The sequence below is a fragment of the Alosa pseudoharengus genome, unplaced genomic scaffold, assembly GCF_046254945.1.
Source record: "Alosa pseudoharengus isolate Yale_2024_CS ecotype anadromous, Long Island Sound unplaced genomic scaffold, YU_APseudo_1.1 YU_APseudo_1.1_scf_1, whole genome shotgun sequence".
Taxonomy (NCBI): Eukaryota; Metazoa; Chordata; class Actinopteri; order Clupeiformes; family Clupeidae; genus Alosa; species Alosa pseudoharengus.
Window position 1 is genome coordinate 12,847,498 of NW_027468564.1, and position 21,555 is coordinate 12,869,052.

A 21,555-nucleotide genomic window follows, 5' to 3' on the forward strand; every position below is an offset into this window, starting at 1 on the left:
TGATTAGTAGATAGGTAGAGGGTGGCGCATCAGGCCAAAACACAACATGACATGACAAAACACAACATCAACATCAGTTGAGGGCTGCAACTTCACTTTTTAAATGACAATATCCTGGCCGGACTACTGTTGTCAGTCATATAAGTATTTGAAATGAACATGATTTCTTAATGTCTAGTGACATATCAGGGCCATTTTATGATTAATTGAAATACATTTCTTACATCCTTTAATTCTTTCTTGAGAACTCGACTCCAAAAGTGTTGCTATTTAACTTAAGCCCAGTGTTAAACTGACACTAGTATAGTGATGATTGCATTTATATTACATTACTTTGTTGCCAAATAATGCTTCTTGTTTTAATCCCTAGAAGAGTAAAGGAATGCTTCTTGTTTTAATCCCTAGAAGAGTAAAGGAATGCTTCTTGTTTTAATCCCTAGAAGAGTAAAGGAATACTTCTTGTTTTAATCCCTAGAAGAGTAAAATAATGCTTCTTGTTTTAATCCCTAGAAGAGTAAAGGAATACTTCTTGTTTTAATCCCTAGAAGAGTAAAGGAATGCTTCTTGTTTTAATCCCTAGAAGAGTAAAGGAATACTTCTTGTTTTAATCCCTAGAAGAGTAAAGGAATACTTCTTGTGGCGCTATATACAGTATGTTTAAGAATTGCTGAACAACAACAAAACAACACTTAATACACTTACTGTAAAGATGTACTACATTTATTTATTAAACAGTGAAACATTCAGCTCATTACAAAATGCAACAGTCAGGCACAATATAAAACAACAAATCACAGCCATATGACATCTGAAGATCAAACGGTTTGTAATGTTGCAAATCATCTTTTTTAACAATATAAAAATGATTAAGTTCTTTAACCTCAAAAGCGTGAAGGTGCTCGACATAAACAGTCTCTCAGTATCCATCAAAATAAAATGTATGTCTTGTTTTTGTAGAATTATTGACACAATTTTACCAAACAATGGCATTTAATCCTCCACATCAACACAAACAATAGATCCACAATGGTAATCAACCACATCACATCTTACCCACACAGTAGAACAAACAGTAGTGGACTTGTCTATTTGGAAATGTGCACAGACCAGTTCTTCATAGTCAAACTCATTTAAGATTTCAGTTGTTTTCACTGGACCTGATTCGATACCTTTAAGTGACGTAAGTGACTCCCAATGATAGGCTGTAGCTAACTGATGCTTTTCTGCTAAAGACTTTGTCAAATTTTTGCAATTTTTTATGCTGGTTTTAAAAAAAGTCTGTGTTTGGCCTCGTATTGCATGGTCCCATACATGGACCAAAGGACCGATTTTTTTAATCACACCTGGATAATAGATCATTAGATGGTGTTTAGGGAGCAAATTCTGACTGCGATCAAAGACCCCAAATAGACTGTCATACCCTCAGAAATGTTAGGTGAAAAGATTATACTAGAAATATCAAGCCGAAGTAGGAGTAGACTCCAATGTTTATCTTTATCTGGAACAACACTCCCAAATATGAGTGGAATGTTTCTCAAAAGACACATAGTTTGACTAGCATTAAGACCAAGTCGATTACGCTGCATATTGATCTTTGTTGGCCTGTTCTTGCGGTCCAAGTATCTATAGCTATACCCATAAATTCTCAGTAGGATGTGTTCACTGGTAATGAAATGTTGAGAGAGGTAGTCTAAAAGTAGCTTGATTTCATACTGTGCTACACCTTCAAGCAGGTCGTGCATTATATCAACGACAACATTATCTGCAACATTAAAATATTTTAAATCATTGAGAATGATGTTGTGCTTGATACCATATCCATAAACCATCACCAGAGTTCTCAAGGGATTTGTAATGCTGCTCATTCAGCTCTCTTGATCTCAAAACAACCCTTGGATCATGTTCACTAAATACAGTCTGAGCTGTGTGCTTGTCTGTTAAGCATAGCCTGCAATAGTAGGTGGCACTGAAAGACTCTACTTAGCCAAGGATGCCATTTAAACCTAAATTGTCACCCGTAATCTGTGATATTGTTCCATAAAGAGGTTCCTCAGAAAATGACACTTTCATTCCATGAACTTCAAGTTTTTTTTAACATCATCTAGAAAAGGAGTCAGTATTTTATCCAAGCCATATTTATTGGCGTCTTGTGAGTGAAATAGAGAAATGAGATGTATTTTCATAAGTAAAGAATTGAGATGAGGTGGAAGATTTCTGAGTGTGAAATACAAACATCCGAGCTTATGTAACCCCTGCTTGGAACCGAGCGGTTTCGAAATCGTCGTAATAAACCGGAATCTGTAGGGCATGTTCGGTTTTAGAGTACAACTGATTAGTCTTAAAATAAGAACCATCGCAGAAATCAGAATACAGATCACTAAATGTAGAAGATAGGATGTGGCTGTGAATCACCTCATTCTTGAAAATAAAATCAAGTGTTTTAAACAACGGTATATAGATGAAAGTGTCATTGTCTGGTACCTGGTAATTTCCAGAAACTTTGTTTTTCTTAGAATCATATCTTACTCCTAAATGCACCTCTACAGGTTGTACAATTCCCCATTTAGTATGAAAATATTTTTTTCCATTTGCTATCAGTGTTGAGTTCAGAAAAGGGGTTCTGCAAGTTTGTAAGCACATCTTCACACATGCATACAGACACACACACACACACACACAGACGCTCTCAGTGTTGAGTTCAGAAAAGGGGTTCTGCAAGTTTGTAAGCACATCCTCAACTGCCCTTCTACTAGGGTTGCACTCTGGCACAACCTTCAAGATTTGATGTTTAATGGATGTGTGAATATCATTCAAAACATTCCTCCATACTTCCAACAACCGACAAAATAACATTAGTTGAACCTCCACTGCCCTGCAACTTTGCAACAACAGAAGCACACATATGTTTTGACACTATAGAACATTCACTTTGATTGGCCAAGTCTTGATTTAAGTCCAAAGTTTCAATAGAATGTGAATCACACCCATCCAAAGGCAGAGCCGGCGTACCTGATGATGTGATGTCAGACAGGCATTGGTTCGTCTGATCAACTTGGTTCAGTAGCATTAGTGTCACAGTGTGTAAACGTTTAAGATGTCTGCGGAAACCAGAGTAACTTCTGAACTCAAAAGAACAACCATCCTGTGCACATATCAAACGTAACCTTTTGCCAGGATATAAGCCATGTAAGAGTTTAAGGTGTTGAATCAAGACCCCACCAGAGCCATGCAGTGTCCCACAAACGGAACACCTTTCAACAATAAAAACAATGATGCTGATAATGGAACTCTCTTGAAAGGGTCTATACATTATTCATCAACTTTGCTCGCAATTCCTTTACTTTTGGGCTCTCTTTGGTGGTTCCCACATCAATATTGTAGACAGTGGTCTGCAAGAATGTAAAAAAGCTACAAAGAGACTCGTCGTAACTCAAACTGAAAACAAAATGAACCTTGAAAAGCTCGTCGAATGCTGCCAGAGAGGTGTTTCCTTGGCATGGAATGAGCTTCTTATCCATGACTATATAGAAGTTGTTGATGGCTCGCTTGGAGGTTCCCGAAGCTAGCAGATATGGCTGCCGACGTTCATCTTCATTCAAGTGCTCATCAAGACTCTGGCATGACTGGAGGAAGCATAAGAGAAAGGATTATAATCAACTCCCCATGTTCAAATGAATACACTTCATGTCAAAGACAATACAGTGGGACAATGGAATTACACACCTTGTGAAAAACTACCAAGTTGTCTATGGCTCGACTTGCACTGATCTTGTGACTCCTCTTTCTCCCAGCTGCCTGAGGTGACAGGATGTGCAACAGCAGGAGTAAAGTGGACATATCACTGTCCCAGCCTGGGTAAGGGTGGGGTTTGGAGAAGAGTCATAAAATAACTATTTAATTCTTCAGATTCAACGTTCATGCGTAAAATAGGTATTTTGAAAACGTACAGTAACTACAAATTAGTATCCAGAAATACCCAGGTAATTTCCTAAAATGGCAACTAAAATGTTAAACTCCATGACTCCTTACACTTGCCTTGTAAGTTGTCTGCAGACGCCTCCACTTGCTCCTCCCTGGCAGACTGCAATAGGCGTTGGAGCAATGGTGTTTGTACAAGTGCAGCTCCTTCTTTTATCAGCTTGGGCTTGAATGAGGGCCATCTTTCCAGAAGTCTTGCAGATGTTTCAGATCCAACGAGAAGGCTGAAGTCTTGAAGAACCTGAGACATTAAAGACAACACAAGTACAACTTAGAATAGGGCAAAAGGCAGAACACTGTTGAATTTGACAACCTTATCAGCAATTACACACTTACTAATCCTTTTGTGTCCAACAGTCTTGGGAACACGGACAAGACTTTTGCTGAAGTTGCAGGGTTGTGGATAAGCCTCTGCCTGTACTGGAATGTCTCTTGCATCTTCTGGAATATTGTCTCACGATCATTGGTATGGGTCATCAGAGAAATGGCCTCTTCACATGCCTCATCCTGAAGCTGATCTTGACTGATATTCCTGGCGACCGTTGGACCACCATCTGCCTTCGGAGAACCAGATGACTGAGGACCAAGCTTAGTCTTCCGTTGGATGGTCTTGAGTCGCCAAGCGATGAATCCCGTTCCACTTTGGGCATCATAGAAATGCTCCTGACAAAACAACACATTCTCTGTAACTGTGCCTTCAGTAAAAGACCAGAATACTCCCTTATAGAATACTCCCTTACAAATGGCATCCTACGTCACAACACCACCGCTACATCTTTTTACCACAACCCCTATATACTGCTGACATTTGTGCGCTAACCCAGTGTGCCTGTGTAGCTTTAGACTGAGAGGAACACAACACAACATACTTTGTAATACTTAACCATAATAGCTGACATAATAAGAAGTAATTGGCTAACCCAAATGTTTCAAATAACTTACATAGCCTTTTTTAGAGAATGGGTCTTTCAGGTATGGGAACAAGGTGATGACACCAAGGGCATATTTTTCCTTAGTCAGCCTTTGTGGAATTCTCCTAAAATAAAAAGTAAAATTAAAATACAATACTATTACATATTAAAAAACAGGAAAAAGGAACTTTAAGACTGGCATACCCTTCAGTTTCTGTCATGTGTGCCGCTAAAATGTTGACCATCTGTCGCCTCGAACTGTCACACAAACACCCAGTGTCCTCATACTCTTTCATGATTGCCGCTCCACCAGGTTTCTCGAGCAGAACCTTCTTAACAAGCTGAAATGATTAGCAAAAATATGAATCACCATCAAATATTTATGACATGTCTCAATACAAAGTAAATAATGTCTTGCCTTGTTTTTACATGAATCTCAAACAATTGTATGTCTATTAAAGTCATTAGTTTTAACAACAACTTGAGTGTGGGTTAAGATCCTGTGGAGTAGAGGAGTGCTGTTACTAGTTACTAGACTTGTTTTGTACTACTTGTATTTTGATGGTGATATGAAGTTACACAGTATATGCTGGTATATGTATTACTTCTTGATGAAAATAATAAAAAAAATAAAAAATAAAAAAATAAAAAAAAAGTTTTAACAACAACTTTAAAACTGGGAATAATCCAGAAAATCCGGAAAACAAACCTCTGCATTCTCACCTCTCTGGCTGGACTTGTATTTTGATGGTGATATGAAGTTACACAGTATATGCTGATATATGTATTACTTCTTGATGAAAATAATAAAAAATAATAATAATAAAAAAAAAGTTTTAACAACAACTTTAAAACTGGGAATAATCCAGAAAATCCAGAAAACAAACCTCTGCATTCTCACCTCTCTGGCTGGAACACACTCCAAGCGTGCTCTTTTGCACAGGCTAAGGTTAGTCCCACTATCCTGACTACTTGACAACGAACATGTGTCCGTGAGGCTAGATGAAAACTCAGGGATAGGCGACTCTAGCAAAGAGGGAAAATGCAACACATTCATGTACACTTTCAAAAATAGCTCCGCAATTCCTTCTGTGCCTTTGCAAGGCAACTGTATGAAACCCCAAACCAAGCACAAATTATACCTTCATCAGAATCATGGATGACTAAGCACATGTCCTTGGTAACCAGCTCTGGAAACACATCAGCATCCACTTCCGTTCCTCCATCATCAGTCACTGTCAAGGTTTTGTCTTCATTTATGGAGAACTTCACCCGGACTACAAAATAAATAAATATATTACTATTATCCAAAATATACTGTGGTGGTGCACATACAACAGATATCAACATTGACATTTCTCTGCCCAACTCCAATATTGTTTGCCTAGAATCGTTAAACAACAAGCAATAAGGTAAATGTTAAAGTACGTATATAAATAACATTGGGACCAAACAAATTACAGACCCCTCTACTTTTTGCCCCTTCAACTGAAATGAATTGAGCCTTTGCAGTCATGGCATCAACAGCTGCATGGCAAACACATTTTTAAAGCTAATCTGTGCACAAATTATGAAAGTCATGACGTAATGTTATTCACAAAGCGCACTTCATGCAGAAACTAACATTAAATCATGACGTGATGTTATTCACAAAGCGCACTTCATGCAGAAACTAACATTAAATCATGACGTAATGTTATTCACAAAGCGCACTTCATGCAGAAACTAACATTAAATCATGACGTGATTTAATGGAACAAAGCGCACTTCATGCAGAAACTAACATTAAATCATGACGTGATTTAATGGAACAAAGCGCACTTCATGCAGAAACTAACATTAAATCATGACGTGATTTAATGGAACAAAGCGCACTTCATGCAGAAACTAACATTAAATCATGACGTGATGTTATTCACAAAGCGCACTTCATGCAGAAACTAACATTAAATCATGACGTGATTTAATGGAACAAAGCGCACTTCATGCAGAAACTAACATTAAATCATGACGTGATTTAATGGAACAAAGCGCACTTCATGCAGAAACTAACATTAAATCATGACGTGATTTAATGGAACAAAGCGCACTTCATGCAGAAACTAACATTAAATCATGACGTAATGTTATTCACAAAGCGCACTTCATGCAGAAACTAACATTAAATCATGACGTGATGTTATTCACAAAGCGCACTTCATGCAGAAACTAACATTAAATCATGACGTGATTTAATGGAACAAAGCGCACTTCATGCAGAAACTAACATTAAATCATGACGTGATTTAATGGAACAAAGCGCACTTCATGCAGAAACTAACATTAAATCATGACGTGATTTAATGGAACAAAGCGCACTTCATGCAGAAACTAACATTAAATCATGACGTAATGTTATTCACAAAGCGCACTTCATGCAGAAACTAACATTAAATCATGACGTGATTTAATGGAACAAAGCGCACTTCATGCAGAAACTAACATTAAATCATGACGTGATTTAATGGAACAAAGCGCACTTCATGCAGAAACTAACATTAAATCATGACGTAATGTTATTCACAAAGCGCACTTCATGCAGAAACTAACATTAAATCATGACGTGATTTAATGGAACAAAGCGCACTTCATGCAGAAACTAACATTAAATCATGACGTGATTTAATGGAACAAAGCGCACTTCATGCAGAAACTAACATTAAATCATGACGTGATTTAATGGAACACTCTACATTACTTAGAAAAATGACATTTCCCAAACATAAATAAATTTCATTGTCGTTCATTCCGCATGTTTTATGGGATAGATCGATTCTGCATCTTACTTAAAGAACGAACAGACGGTGAAATCAGGAGAGGAAAAACGACTGCCTTTTCACCTTTTAACTCGCTCGCGTTCTGTTTTTGTCGAGACAGTCGTGTACGTACACATGCTGCACACCTAAGAGAGTAACTTAGTTAAAGGAACCATATGTAAGATTGTGGCCAAAACTGGTACTGCAATCACTTTCAAATTACTGTAGAGCGGTGTATCCCCTTCCCCTCCCCCGCCTCGAGGTTGCCAACCCAGATGCCGAAACGCTACTGACTTTGTGATTAGTAGATAGGTGGAGGGTGGTGCATCAGGCCAAAACACAACATGACATGACAAAACATAACATCAACATCAGTTGAGGGCTGCAACTTCACTTTTTAAATTACAATATCCTGGCCGGACTACTGTTGTCAGTGATATAAGTATTTGAAATTAACATGATTTCTTAATGTCTAGTGACATATCAGAGCCATTTTATGATTAATTGAAATACATTTCTTACATACGGTTCCTTTAAGTTAGATCATTTCAGCTAACATATTCCCCTTCAGCCAACCATTTCACTTTCAAGAATTGTGGTAAAAATATCCAAAAAATGAGATACACACCAGTGTTGCGCGGTCTGCCCGAAATTAAGCGGTTGCCCGCGGATGACCGCGGTCACCCGTGGTTATGAGTCATAAACAAAATATTTTAATGATATTCGGGTCATTTGCGGACGGGTCAGTTAAAATTAATTAAATATATATTTTCTACAAATAGGCCTACTTAGAAAATCACGAGAAGGCTAGCATCAATACAGTAAAGCATCAATACAGTAAAGTCAACAGTAAAGAAGCGACGCGAGTTAAAATAATAAAGACACCCCTTCAGGGAAAGCGATATAGGCTATGGGAAATATTGGGAAAAGTTCTTAAAGAAGATGACAGTAGTACAAGTTATGGTCTATAGGCCTACTTCTTGCGAAGCCATTTAAAAGTATGACAGCCAAAACGGGCAGCCTGCAGGAATAAATGTTATGGCACAGACTACACAGCCATATCTACCGGTATGTATAGGTTCGCGCATGCATAAAAGTTACCTTAGTTCGTTGTGTTTGTGACTTTAAACAGTGGATGTGCTTTAGTAAAGCTTTGTGCTTCATTCAGCATTATAAACCAGTTCTTACGCTAACGTTTTGACCAGCAATGTATCTCTCCTTGCCTCACCATTTCTGTTTTCGAAAGAAAGATGTATGTAAGATGTCCATGGCCTTCAAATCTTATCCTAGTGTTCTAATCCTTGGTGGTTGCGTGCGTGCTTGCGCTCTTATTCTCATTCTCTCTGCGCAAATGTCCTGCATGCCCACTGCGTGTAGTTCTACTGCATAAAGTTTCGCAAATAAATTAGTTTGATTTACAGAAATGGCCTATACTGTCACACTGCATGCAGGCTATAACCAAAAGCACACCTTTTGTAAATAAGCGGGTCGGATCGCGGGTCGGGTATAATTTTGTCCTAATTAATATTCGCGGTCCGAGTTGCGGTCGGATTGATGAAAAAATCGGGCGACCGCGGGCCGCTTGTGACCAAACCCGCGCAACACTGATACACACATCAAAAGAATGAGAAGAAATAAGGGCGATGATGTCATTAAAAAAAAGACAGGTGTCATAATACCAGTTTCGGTCATGGGAGGCGGTATACGGGCAACATAACCGCCAGCCAAACTACAATACACGTTTCTCGGTTGTTACTCTAGGGTAGACCAACTCATTTTCTGGAGGTATACTGCCCCCATCTTTTATGGAATGTGGAGTAAGAATTGATTTTTTAGCGGACATTACACATGGCACCTTTAACGTAAGTCATGTCACCTCCTAGGATAACGTTTGCCTACCAGAGCATATTACTGCTGCATATTAAACTTACCTTCAGTCATGAACATATCCAAGGATGGCTCACATATCTTGACATATTTTTTTATGTCCTGGTATTTTACCTTGATAATCATCACATCCACTTTAGTTAATGTTACATCTGTTGATGAAAAAGGCAAACAATTTTACAATCTTCATTTTAATGTGGGTAACATTATTCGCTTGGCAGATGAATATCTAGCTAAGTTATCTATCTTAGCTACTAGCGACTAACTTACGTCGGTAACGTTACGGTAACGCTAGCATAACGTAAGATTAACTAACAAGGCATGGTGATGTAGATGTATTAGATCAAACAGACAACGTGGACTTCGCGAAAATAAATAAATAAAAAATGAAAATAAAGATAACACATTACACCACACCAGGTCAAACACACAGAATGTAATTTAGTATGTTATCAAGCAGCTAAAAGCTTTAACAACTCAATGCTAAGATACGTTGACAACTGGCGGGAATGCAACTTCAAAGTCTACAGTTTCATAAAGAAAACAAAATCCCAGATTTATAAGTCTGAGAGTGCAACACAACTTCTAATATACGTATTTTATCAGCGAATGCCCAAAATAGATTAATGTAATAACTTACCACACAAAATTGTCGACCACTTGGAGATAAGTCTGCTATCCTGCAGGGGGGTTTGAGTAATGGCTAGTGTTGACGAACTGACCGATGTGTCGGTTAATTAACCCGGTTCGTGTCACTGAGCCGGGAGAATCGAGTGCCAAACGTCAATAAACCGACTCAGTGTTCCTAACATCATTCGTTTTCACATACAGAGCAACACTGGTTTGATTGGCTGTGCTCGAGTGTTCTCGTCGCTACTCTTTCATCTAGCGCCTCTACTGGAGTGGTAGTATAATCAGTCAAACTATGATGAGCCTGTATGGCTCTGGGCCTCATAACCGTGGCTGCCAAACGAGTCAAACAGTTCGCTAGGTTCTCTGGGCCTCGTAACTGTGGCTGCCACACCACACGAGTCAAACCGTTCGCTAGGTTCTCGGCAAGTTCCAGTAATCAACCTATCACATAAGCCTTTCTAGTGCCTAAACTAGATGATTATGTTCATGGAAATTTTATCGATGGGAAAGTATTATATCACATACCTACAAATACACATAGGCCTAATGTTATCTTGGTAGTTACGTTAAATAAATGCTTAGAAGTGAATGACTGTAGGCTGCAGGCTGTCACGAGGAGACTGAATGAGACCGAATGTAACTGCTGTACCCTTTATCGTGTCTTGGTTCTCGGCGAGTTTGATTCATTATAATCAATTATAACCTGCCGCCACTGTTAGAGGAAGTGTTAGAGGAAACACTGGGGCCATTTCTATTATGAAAGAAAATAACCAATAACTTTCAACAACTGCATTAACCATACACGTCTTAGAGTACAGACTTGAAAACAGTTTCAACTCTGACAGATGTTGGCATGTCAAAAAACACTGGCATTTGATCAGCATTGCCCATGGTTTTTAGCTCTTTAGCGATCACCAAAGCCTTCAGCTGTATGACGGCTCTGGTAATGGTCATTTTGTCATTGATTTGTTTAGAATCCTGTGAAATTACTGCCTTGATAACGCTACTTCATGGCTTTGGTACTCTATGTTCATGATGTCACTATCACATAGAACACAGAACTTCACTCTGCACTCTTTGCTGGCATGTTTTTGTAGTCTACAGTAAAAGGTGATTTTCCACCCAGAATAAAAATATTTTTTTCCTGGTGTGTGTGTGTGTGTTGCTCTTTCCTCTGCACTGCCTACCTGGATGACTGTAGTCTTCATACTCATCGTCACCATCTTCATCTTTATCATCTTCATCTTCAGAGACTGGAGCCTCTAGCAGCCTCTGACCGTCAGACGAGACCAGCGGAGTCTGAGACGAGACCTTTCATTAGTTTTTCTGACCATATTTTGTTGTTTTATGATGTGAGGTTGTTGCCAATTGGCATTCCATGGTTTTATGAAATCAATTTACAGGTGTACTGACATGAGCTTGCTAAATCAAATGGGTTAGCAGTTATATTAGCATTAGCATGTCAGATCAAATGGGTTAGCAATTATATTAGCCTTAGCATGTCAGATCAAACGGGTTGCCATTATGATATTATAAAAAATCCACACAATCCCAATACAGTACCTGGATCTGTTCAAGTTTAATGTCAGCAGCGGAAGTGACAATATACTCCAATCTGGTCTCTAAATTAGGAATAGAGGACATTTATATTCAAACCAATTTATTTAGCAGAAACCCATCAGAATCAATAAATCAACAAACACACAAAGTCGTTGAGAATAATGTTTTAACAAGGGATTTTGAGTTTAAATGTCAGGTGCTAAGTCAGTAATCGATAGGTCTGTAATCGCCTCTAGGTCGCCGCGCAGACAGAAGTGCCCTTTGTGATGCTAAGAGGGTATCTGTTTTTGGACAGGTTACGTCAAGTTAAAAAATAAAGGATTTACTTCCTTTTTCCCCGCTATACTACAGGAATTAGGACATCTCTTTCTAAAGACTGCTGTCGATGCATTCCCTCATTGCGCTTCTCAACTGTAGGGGGTGCCATCAAAATGTTTTAGACATGTTATGTTAGGGTTCCTTTAAGTAAGAACATTACAGGTTCAGCTCAGAACAAAAAGCAATTCTGTGTGTGTGTGTGTTCCTCCCCACAACTCCTTACCATACTGACTGCACTCCTCATATCCATGTGTGTGTGTGTGTGTGTGTGTTCCTCTCCACAACTCCTTACCATACTGACTGCACTCCTCATATCCATGAACAGCATTTTCTTCTTTAATCCCGGACACTGGGGCTTCCGCATGGGTCTGACCATCAGACAAGATCAGCAGAATCTGACCATCAGGCGAGACTGGCGGAATCTGACCATCAGACGACGCCAGTACGTTCTGGACTTCAGGCGAGATCATTTGTTCTGACCAGACCAGTGGCTCCTCAGCTGCCATCAGCTGATCTGATTGGACAGGAGAGCTGGGACTCTTGATTTGCTGCAAAACACATGACAGACGTTAGAATGTGTGTGAATGTTTGTACGTGTGTGTTTTGAAACCACGGAGGTATTATACAGTGGCAAGAGATAGTATGTGAACCTTTTGTGTGTCTGTGTGTGTGTGTGTGTGTTAAGTCCCTGTATGTTTTATCAGTGTTTGTTTGCTTTGGTCTGTCCTAAGTATGTTTCTGTTGTGTTTTAGACAGTCCAGCATTGGGGCTTAATTGCTGGGCCGGCCTATAAAAGGTGCCGGCTGACGTCATCCGGGAGCTCGCTCGTAAGTAGGGACCAGAGTTTCGTGCCCAAGCCGGGGTAGGTTACAGCGTTGTATTTTCGAATTATCGTTTTCTGAGAAACTTTTTTGGAGATGCCATTTTTGTTAGTCTAGTTGCAAGGCTGTTTTTTGACTCGTGCAATTTTTTTTTCGCTGTGTGCATTTTTTCTGTGTCCAAATCGTTGTTCGGGTTGGACAAAGGACATGTTTTTGCCGTGGCTTTGTGTAGCAAAAGCTTAGATTTCGTGGCTTCGATTTTTTCCCCTCTTCCTGGTTAATTGTTTTTTGAGCAATAGGCCTGTTCTTTTGGTGTGGAGGGAGGAAACGAAATTAGTAAACCTAGTTCTTTCATACAGAATGTTCTTTCATACTGGATATTTTTGAGTAATAAAGGCCTGTTCTTTGGGTGTGGAGGGAGGAAATGAAATCAGTAAACACAATAGTTCTTTATTGAGAGTCCATCAGATGTTCTTTTGGCACAATGCACTAAAGAACAATTAGTCGAGATTGCGGCTCATTACTCGATTTCTCTTTCCAGTGATGATAAAAAGCTTAAGGAGTCTTTATTTAAAGCTGTTGAGTCAGGCCTAGTGGAGAAGCAGATTCTCTCAGCGAAAGCTGAAGGCCCTGTTTCTCCGATAGCCTCAGAGTCATCAGCTGCAAGCAATGAGCTCAAACTTCGCGAATACTCATTCCAAGAATGGAAAATGCAGTTAGAGTTAGATCAGCTGTGTTCTAAAGAATGTTTGATTCAAGTTCAGCGTGTGCTTTTGCTATTTGTTTCTCACCAAAAGCCACGACGAAACGGTAACAAATAAGCTATAGCCTAGGCTATGTAGGCTAAAGAGTCACATCGTGGAGAGTTTATGGTTTCGTTTTGGCAAGTAGCCCTGTAATAAGCGGTCATTATTGGGAAAATAAATCCCTTCAGGGCAGAACAAGTCCGGTTCGCCCTGTCGGGACTTATTTTCCCAATAATGACCGGCGTTCTATACATTATCCCTTACATATAATATCACCTCTGGCCCCGCCTTCCTTTATCCCCCGTTGGCCCTTCCTGGCGTATTTTAGCCGTGGCTGGTTAGTGCTTCCTTTATCCCCCCTGTGGGCCCTTCCTGGCGTATTTTAGCCGTGGCTGGTTAGTGCTTCCTTTATCCCCCCTGTGGGCCCTTCCTGGCGTATTTTAGCCGTGGCTGGTTAGTGCTTTGGACTTGAGGGTTCTTCCAGGCCTCGCTGGGAGAGAGACAGGCATCTCACCACTGCGCACAACATGTTCCCAAGTAGACAGGACATGGAAATATGGTTAGTGCTTCGGACTTGTAACCGGAGGGTTGCCGTGCAGCTGCCGTGCCGTGCTTGAGCAAGGCACCTAACACACCACATGATTGGCTCAATGTATTCACATCACACCACATGATTGGCTGAACGTATTCACATGTCGACGTTTTGCCGAGGAAGGGGTGGGATATGTGTAGACAACAGCCATATTGGCGTGACAAACTAGCCCCATGCATTTCTATGGAGTATTTTTGTGTCTCCTCATTAGAAAGTCTCGGCCGTGCTTGAGCAAGGCACCTAACCCCTCACTGCTCCGCCGGGATTAGTGTGTGCTTCACCTCACTGTGTTCTCACTGTGTGCTGAGTGTCTTTCACTAATTCACAGATTGGGATAAATGCAGAGACCAAATTGTGACCAGGCGTGGAATTGAGGGTGGCAAGTGCGTTTTGAGGCATGTTGAGTTATTCACAGATTCTGAAAGTGTAGGTTTTAAGCTTTCTAACAATGTCTTATACATGGAAATCCGATAACATTTCAAGAAGTTGTAGCCATTTTAAAGTATACACATCTCAAAGCTACAAGCTGAGAAATCAGGCAAGAAAGGTTGGCTAGAAAGGTTGGCTACTTTCTCCCTGAATCCATGGGAGGGGAACACAATGGTCCTCATTTGCATGACATTAAGATCAACCCCCTGTCACGGTCACTGATCTGTCATCAATGGTTAACCATTGCAGTTACTATGTGTGTTATTTGATGGATGATGAATTAGAAGATACTTTGTTGAAATGAAAATGATTTTATTACCAAAAAACAGGATGTATACAAGATTTGAAATTACAGCGCTCTCTCTAGACCAAGTAAAGTAAGCTCTATAGTGAAGTAAATGTGTGTTAAATAGTACCTGCTGTGCCAAATCAAAGCTGTAATGCATCCTGATGTTTTTGCTTGCTGGTGGGGAGGGTCCAAAAGACACCTTAGTGTCAGCACATGTCTTTCTGCAGGCAGCAGTCAGCTCGTTGTACAAAGCCCTCTCTTTCTGCACAAGGGCAAGATGATCGTGTTGCTTCTTGACCGCTGCAGACTTTCTATCATCTGGGAGGTCTGTACTTCGTATCAGCAGGTCGTTATTACTTTGGCACTGCCAGCAAAGATCTGTGCATGGCCTGCAACTTCTGATGTGTGGGAGAAGTTGGTTCCACAGTGCTATAAAGCTTGTTCTACAAACTGCACGCTCACCTGAAAACAGATATGTTTATGGTTAATTATACTAGTTGCTAATAGTGCTTCACATCACAAGCACTCAATTCTAAATCAATGTATATACATACCAAGCTCCTTAGCAGACTTCATGTAGAGACGCCAAACTGAGGCTTTGGACACATGGGCTGGCCAATCTTTATGCCCAGGATGTCGGCCAGGCAGCATGATGGAATGGTCTTCTGCATAGTTTTTTATAAATTCCACAACTCTGTTGATATGATCAGAGTTGATGAACCTGACTGGTGACTGTGGCTTTGAGTTCTTCTTCCTTAACCGTGGTCTTGCCCCTTTCTCCTCAAAGTGTTTGATTATATCAGTGAGGGTGCTTTTGCAAATTCTGAAAAAAGGCAAACAAAGACATTTCACATCATGAGTCACCTGACTCTGGATGCTCATCTAAACTGTTCCAGTAGGCTAGTCTCAAAATAATTAGCATCACAGACAATGACAAGGCACCAGGTACCTGCTATCAGTCAACATTATTCACACATTATTCAAATTAATTGCCCATCGAAACTAGTCGTCATATGATGCTAATAATGATCCATCGAAACTATCTGTAATGGGTTACAGAACCAGCTAGTAGCAATGGATAAAGTAGTCTAAAACCAACATGAGATCACGTTTGCAAACCATGTTATCTCGAATGGACACAAAACGCAAAGTAGATAACTTACCCCATAAGAAACAGAAAGGTGTTCCTGCAGACATCAGTGCCTCCAATGCAATAAGTCGTCCGGGCACACTTTCTTTTTTTCGGGAGCTTTTTGGTTGATGATGTTATCTCTGAAGTACGTCTGTTTGCTTCGAGATGCCCAATTATTCGCATGTCCTGCCACTCTCTTTCGGCAGCCAGAGAATCTAAGCGTATGTTGTACATAACTTCTGGAGAAAGTTTGTGACTACACGAACGTGTACCAAGGAGAGAGTTTTCCTTTCTTCTTCCATAACATTTGCAGTCAAAGTTACGGATTTTTTGCATTTCGCGGTCTTTGTCCCCGTCAAATGTTACTGTGGAGATAGCATCTGATATCTTACGATCTAGCTTCTCTGCTGCCAGACCGAGAGATTCTTCCTCTTTGTAATTATCTTCGGCTAAGGTCAGCTCTAGATTAGGGATGTTCTCCAATGTAATGCAGTCGCCTTCATCATCAGAGCACTCATCTTCAGAATCTGGAATGGGCTCTTCGCAGAAGTACTTCCATAGATCTGTGTTGCTGCAACCACGATTCAGCTCATCTGCAACCAGCTGTGCTTTGTCCATCTCCATTCCAATAGTAAACAAAAGGCATGCTGGTTCAGTACAAGTAGCCATGAGGTTACTTCTAGCATAGAGCTGATTGGCCGACAGAACAAAAGAGCACTAATGGTCACGCCCAATTCAAACGCTGGTTTACTTCCTGAAACTTAACCATTTTCAAAGACAAAATATACACTTTTAAAGCAACCAATGCTGTTATCTGAAACATGGAATTGCTTCTTTAGGACTTCAACTTGCACATTCTGCAAAAACGAAAATAACTAATTTTGATTCTACTGACCTACTGAGTAACTCCAACCAAACCCAGTTCTACTGAGTAACTCTGCTTTGATACTCTGTATGTAACTCTTATGTTAGCAAGTGTGTGTGTGTCTTGATCGCATGAAGTCTCTTCAAACACACTTACACACACACACACACACACACACACACTCACCTGGTTTGCCTGTGAGTTGTTCTTCTCCTCCAGGTGTTTCTGCAGTTCATCGATCTTCAGCTTCAGCTGCTTGTTTGCCTCCACCTGCTCTGTCAGACTCCGCCCAATCTCCGCCTCCTTCTCTTCCAGACGACGAATCAACATGCAGAGCTCCTGGTTCTGATCTACTTCATGCTGATGACAAACACATCAAACAGGTAAACACACACACACACACAACTCAAACACTGAAACACATCTGGCCCCTATTACAATCAAGTAGCCGTGGAGAGGGTAAGCTGTTCTAAATTCCATCACAGAAGACCTCACATGGGATGTACAGAGGAAACGCCTCTTCCACCTAAGAAGACTCAAGATGTTTGGCATGGGTCCGAGCACCCTCTGTTCCTTCTACAGAAGCACCAGCTGTGGCCTACTGGTTAGCGCTTCGGACTTGTAACCGGAGGGTTGCCGGTTTGAACCCCGACCAGTAGGCACGGCTAAGTGTCCTTGAGCAAGGCACCCAACCCCTCACTGCTCCCTGAGCGCCGCTGTTGTTGCAGGCAGCTCACTGCGTCGGGATTAGTGTGTGCTTCACCTCACTGTGTGCTGAGTGTGTTTCACTAATTCACGGATTGGCATAAATGCAGAGACCGAATTTCCCTCATGGGATCAAAAGAGTATATATACCTATACTTATATATAAAAGAGAGTTCCATTATCAGCATCATAGTTGGCCCCACAAGGCTTCCGTTTTAACTAGGGCTGTAACGATTTACGATTCGAAACCGAAATCGCGACATTCATATCCACGATACTGTGTCGCGGTGTGAAAAGGCAGAATCGCAACACACCCTTTCTAGTGTTTCACGCAGTGCTTTGCCGCTTATGCGGCCGCAAAAGCAACCCACAACTCCCGCTTTACTTATCGGTAGCCTACGTTGTCCAAAAACAAACAAACAAATAAATAAACAAATAAATAATAATTTCATACCTCTCCTTGCTTTCATTGTAGACTATGTGTGCAACTTTACCAAACAGTATAGAAGTAAACCCTCTCTCCTTGCCCCACTCTCTCTCGCGCTCACTCTCTCTCGCGCTCCCTCCCTCTCACTCTCCCTCCCTCTCCTGCTCAATGAACACGCGCGACTTAAATAAAACATTCACAATCGTGAAAGCAAGGACGCATAGACGACTAGCTAAATTACTATTAAATCCGCTTAGCATCATTAGCATGCTGCACATATTTGTTTAAAACTCTTGCATTGAAGTTGACTGATCATCTCAATACCAACGTTTCCCAAATAGGCTAAGGCTATAGGCTAATCTGCATAAAGTGTGCGGTCATAAAATTTCAGTCATTCAGAAAAATATTTTTATATCAGGATATAAAATAATAGATATATTATATTGTAATTCATACACCAAGCTGTTAGGATGCTGAACTCTCTCCCTCCTCTCCCCCCTCCACCCTCAGCTACATAACATCCTGGACATTGGACCCACAATGGCCGCCTGCACCACTCCACTTGCACACTTGTACACTTTGCAACTTGTTGTTGTTGTCCTGAAAACACAACACTTCTGCTGCTCTTACATAACTTGCACCACTATGCCACTTTATTTCTTACTTAGGTCAAACAGAACTACCTCAGCCTCTTATTGGCCTGACTTTGCACTAGTATTTTATTTTATTGACTGTCTATGCACAATTTCAACCATTTTTTGCTGCTCTTATTTTTTCATTATATGTGCCCTCTTATTTACTTATTTACTTACTTTTTGTTTACTTGAATGTTATGTTTGTCTGTGGACTTAAAATTGGTAAAATATGTCTTGTCTCCACCGTGGGATAGTGAGAAACGTAATTTCGATCTCTTTGTATGTCTGGAACATGTGAAGAAATTGACAATAAAGCTGACTTTGACTTTGACTTTGACTTGTAATCCTCTGGTGTTCTAAGGGAGGCTATTCAAATGTTATTTAATAAAATGTCTAGCCCCCCCCCCCCCAAAAGAAAATAAATAAATAAAAATCGAGATTCGTATCTAACCGTGGGTCAAAAATCGTGATACAAACCGAATCGTGAGGTTGGTGTATCGTTACAGCCCTAGTTTTAACATTCCATATGTTATCTTAATGCAGAGGAAGTAGATTGTAAACCAAATAGAAGACATTTGGCATGAGTCCCAGCACCCTCTTCCTTCTACAGCACCATTGAAAGCATACTAATGGGATGCACATCAAAAGAGTATATATACTTATACTTATATTACCCATACTTCACTACTTCACTACGTTACCCATACTGCACTACATTACCCATACTCCACTGCTCCATTGAAAGCATACCAACGGGACTACATTACCCATACTCCACTGCTCCATTGAAAGCATACTAACGGCACTACATTACCCATACTCAACTGCTCCATTGAAAGCATACTAACGGGACTACATTACCCATACTCCACTGCTCCATTGAAAGCATACTAACGGGACTACATTACCCATACTCCACTGCTCCATTGAAAGCATACTAACGGGAGGTACACATCTGCCAGGTATGGGAAGTGCACGGCTCACCACCGCAGAGCAATTCAAAGGGTGAAGAAGACAGCTCAGATCTGTGGCTGTGAGCTCCCTGGTTTGCAGAACATCTTGAGAATCGGTGTGTCAAAAAGGCAGTGGTGGAGGAAGTACTGAAACTCAGTACTTAAGTAAAAGTACAAATAAGCAGAGAAATATTTACTTTAGTAAAAGTAAAAGCACCACGATGCCAATCCTACTTAAGTACAAGTAAAAAGTACCTGATTTTAAATGTACTTTAAGTATTAAAAGTAAAAGTACTTGCATAATGATTTATTATCTTAATATCTATAGGCCTATTCTAATAAAAAAGAATATGAGGTGTGGCATTTTAATAAAGCTAGTTTTAGGTTATACTAGGCTAGATAGTTTTAAGCTGATGTAATTGTGCTTACCATCCGTGGCCCAGTTTACATTCTGACTTACAATTCTGGAGACTAATTCTGGTTATCTAGTGTGATCTGAGGGGTATTTCACAAAGGCAGAATTAAGACATCCAAGATAAGTGATAAAGCGAGGTTTGACATAGCGTTGTCTGGTCATCCTAGCTCAACTCATTTCACTAACGCCAATCCAGGATCAGTAGGAGCGACTATGTCAAGCCAGGTGTAAGTAATTCAGGATGTGTGCGCGTTCTCGTTTCTGCCCCAAAGAACTCACGGTTGGAATAAAAAAGACGCGGAAAATAGCGTCATTCTCACAAAGTGAACAGCCGCTTTTGATATAGACTAACAATGAAGTAAAGTTGTCCTTTTTGGAATGGGGAATCATGGCTATTTCTGTACAACAGCGGGAGTAGGCGTGGTAGACCAACTGAATGCAAATTTACGTATGCACCCACGTGTGAATGCTTCCTTGTCTCGACACGCAACGTCATTTAAAAAAAGCGCTTTCCATTACAAAGATGCACATATAATGATATACCTTTATATTATAGTTGAAAACACCTTCGAAAACTTGCCCCTCCACTTCCAATCAACTACAGTAGGCTATTCATCAAACGTCTAATAAAATAAGCAAACAATGAGTACCTAGTCCTATGTTAATAATTATAAGGCTATCACAATTAAAATAATAACCATATGGTAGTAGGCAGACAATCCTTTTTGTTTTGCGAGCAAATACATTTAGCAAATAGTGTATAAATGGAATAAAGCTCTTTAAAAATGAGCACGGAGGTCTGATGTGAATGACAGCTAGCTGAACCAATAAGACCACATAATTACCATTAGAATTAACTTAGCTGTTAGCCTGGTCGGGACCAGGCTAGGTGCAGAGAATAAATCCCCATGGTAACTTATGTGCCATCTCTTTTGTGAAACCAAGTCTAGGCTAAATTCATTCAGGATAACCAAAAAATCCCAGCTTAATCCCTTATCTAGGTTTTGTGAAATACCCCTCTGCTGAGTTAAGCATCATTCAGCAAAACACGAGAGGCTGAAGTTTAACGGGGTAGACAAGGGAAACGTCCGGTGGATCATAATGCCAATTCTGCCTGTCCAGATTGAACAGAAAAGTTGTTGAGAAAGGTGTCTTTATGATAAGGTTCAGTTTCACTTGCGCAGGCGCGCATAAACATTGAATGAGCGCTCACTTTACTACCCCCCAAATGTAGGCTATGCCACTTTATTTGATCACACAATTAAGAAATATTTTAATCTGGAACATGTTTAGTTTTTTTCGGACAGCGGTTATAGTCTACCATTCATTTGTGCCGCAAATGATCAGACGTGTGACAGAAGCATGGGCATAGCCTGTAACTTCGCTGCTCCGCGGACTAGAAATCTCATTGGAGAGGAGGCCCTAACGCTGCAGATAATAGACAGAGAAAGGCAAGCATGCTCA

General features: G+C 40.3%; 1 protein-coding gene across 2 annotated transcripts in view; it reads right to left on the bottom strand.

Moving 5' to 3' along the window:
* The window catches only part of LOC143136367 (uncharacterized), a 68,756-nt gene that overhangs the window by 45,339 nt on the left and 1,862 nt on the right, over positions 1–21,555 (bottom strand). The window contains exons 3-18 of one of the 2 annotated variants that reach the window (XM_076297062.1): positions 17,143–17,316; positions 16,123–16,709; positions 15,514–15,782; positions 15,087–15,421; positions 12,375–12,630; positions 11,768–11,826; positions 11,392–11,503; positions 9,616–9,723; positions 6,032–6,166; positions 5,791–5,915; positions 5,094–5,230; positions 4,921–5,014; positions 4,315–4,641; positions 4,036–4,219; positions 3,724–3,851; positions 688–3,623 (exon numbers count right to left, since the gene is read on the bottom strand). In XM_076297062.1, the coding sequence (XP_076153177.1) occupies positions 3,303–3,623; positions 3,724–3,851; positions 4,036–4,219; positions 4,315–4,641; positions 4,921–5,014; positions 5,094–5,230; positions 5,791–5,915; positions 6,032–6,166; positions 9,616–9,723; positions 11,392–11,503; positions 11,768–11,826; positions 12,375–12,630; positions 15,087–15,421; positions 15,514–15,782; positions 16,123–16,709; positions 17,143–17,316 (3,351 nt within the window). In that variant the 3' untranslated portion in view covers positions 688–3,302. Of the gene's footprint in view, positions 1–687; positions 3,624–3,723; positions 3,852–4,035; positions 4,220–4,314; positions 4,642–4,920; positions 5,015–5,093; positions 5,231–5,790; positions 5,916–6,031; positions 6,167–9,615; positions 9,724–11,391; positions 11,504–11,767; positions 11,827–12,374; positions 12,631–15,086; positions 15,422–15,513; positions 15,783–16,122; positions 16,710–17,142; positions 17,317–21,555 lie in introns of those variants that run through there. The other variant, XM_076297054.1, reaches the window with a different exon arrangement.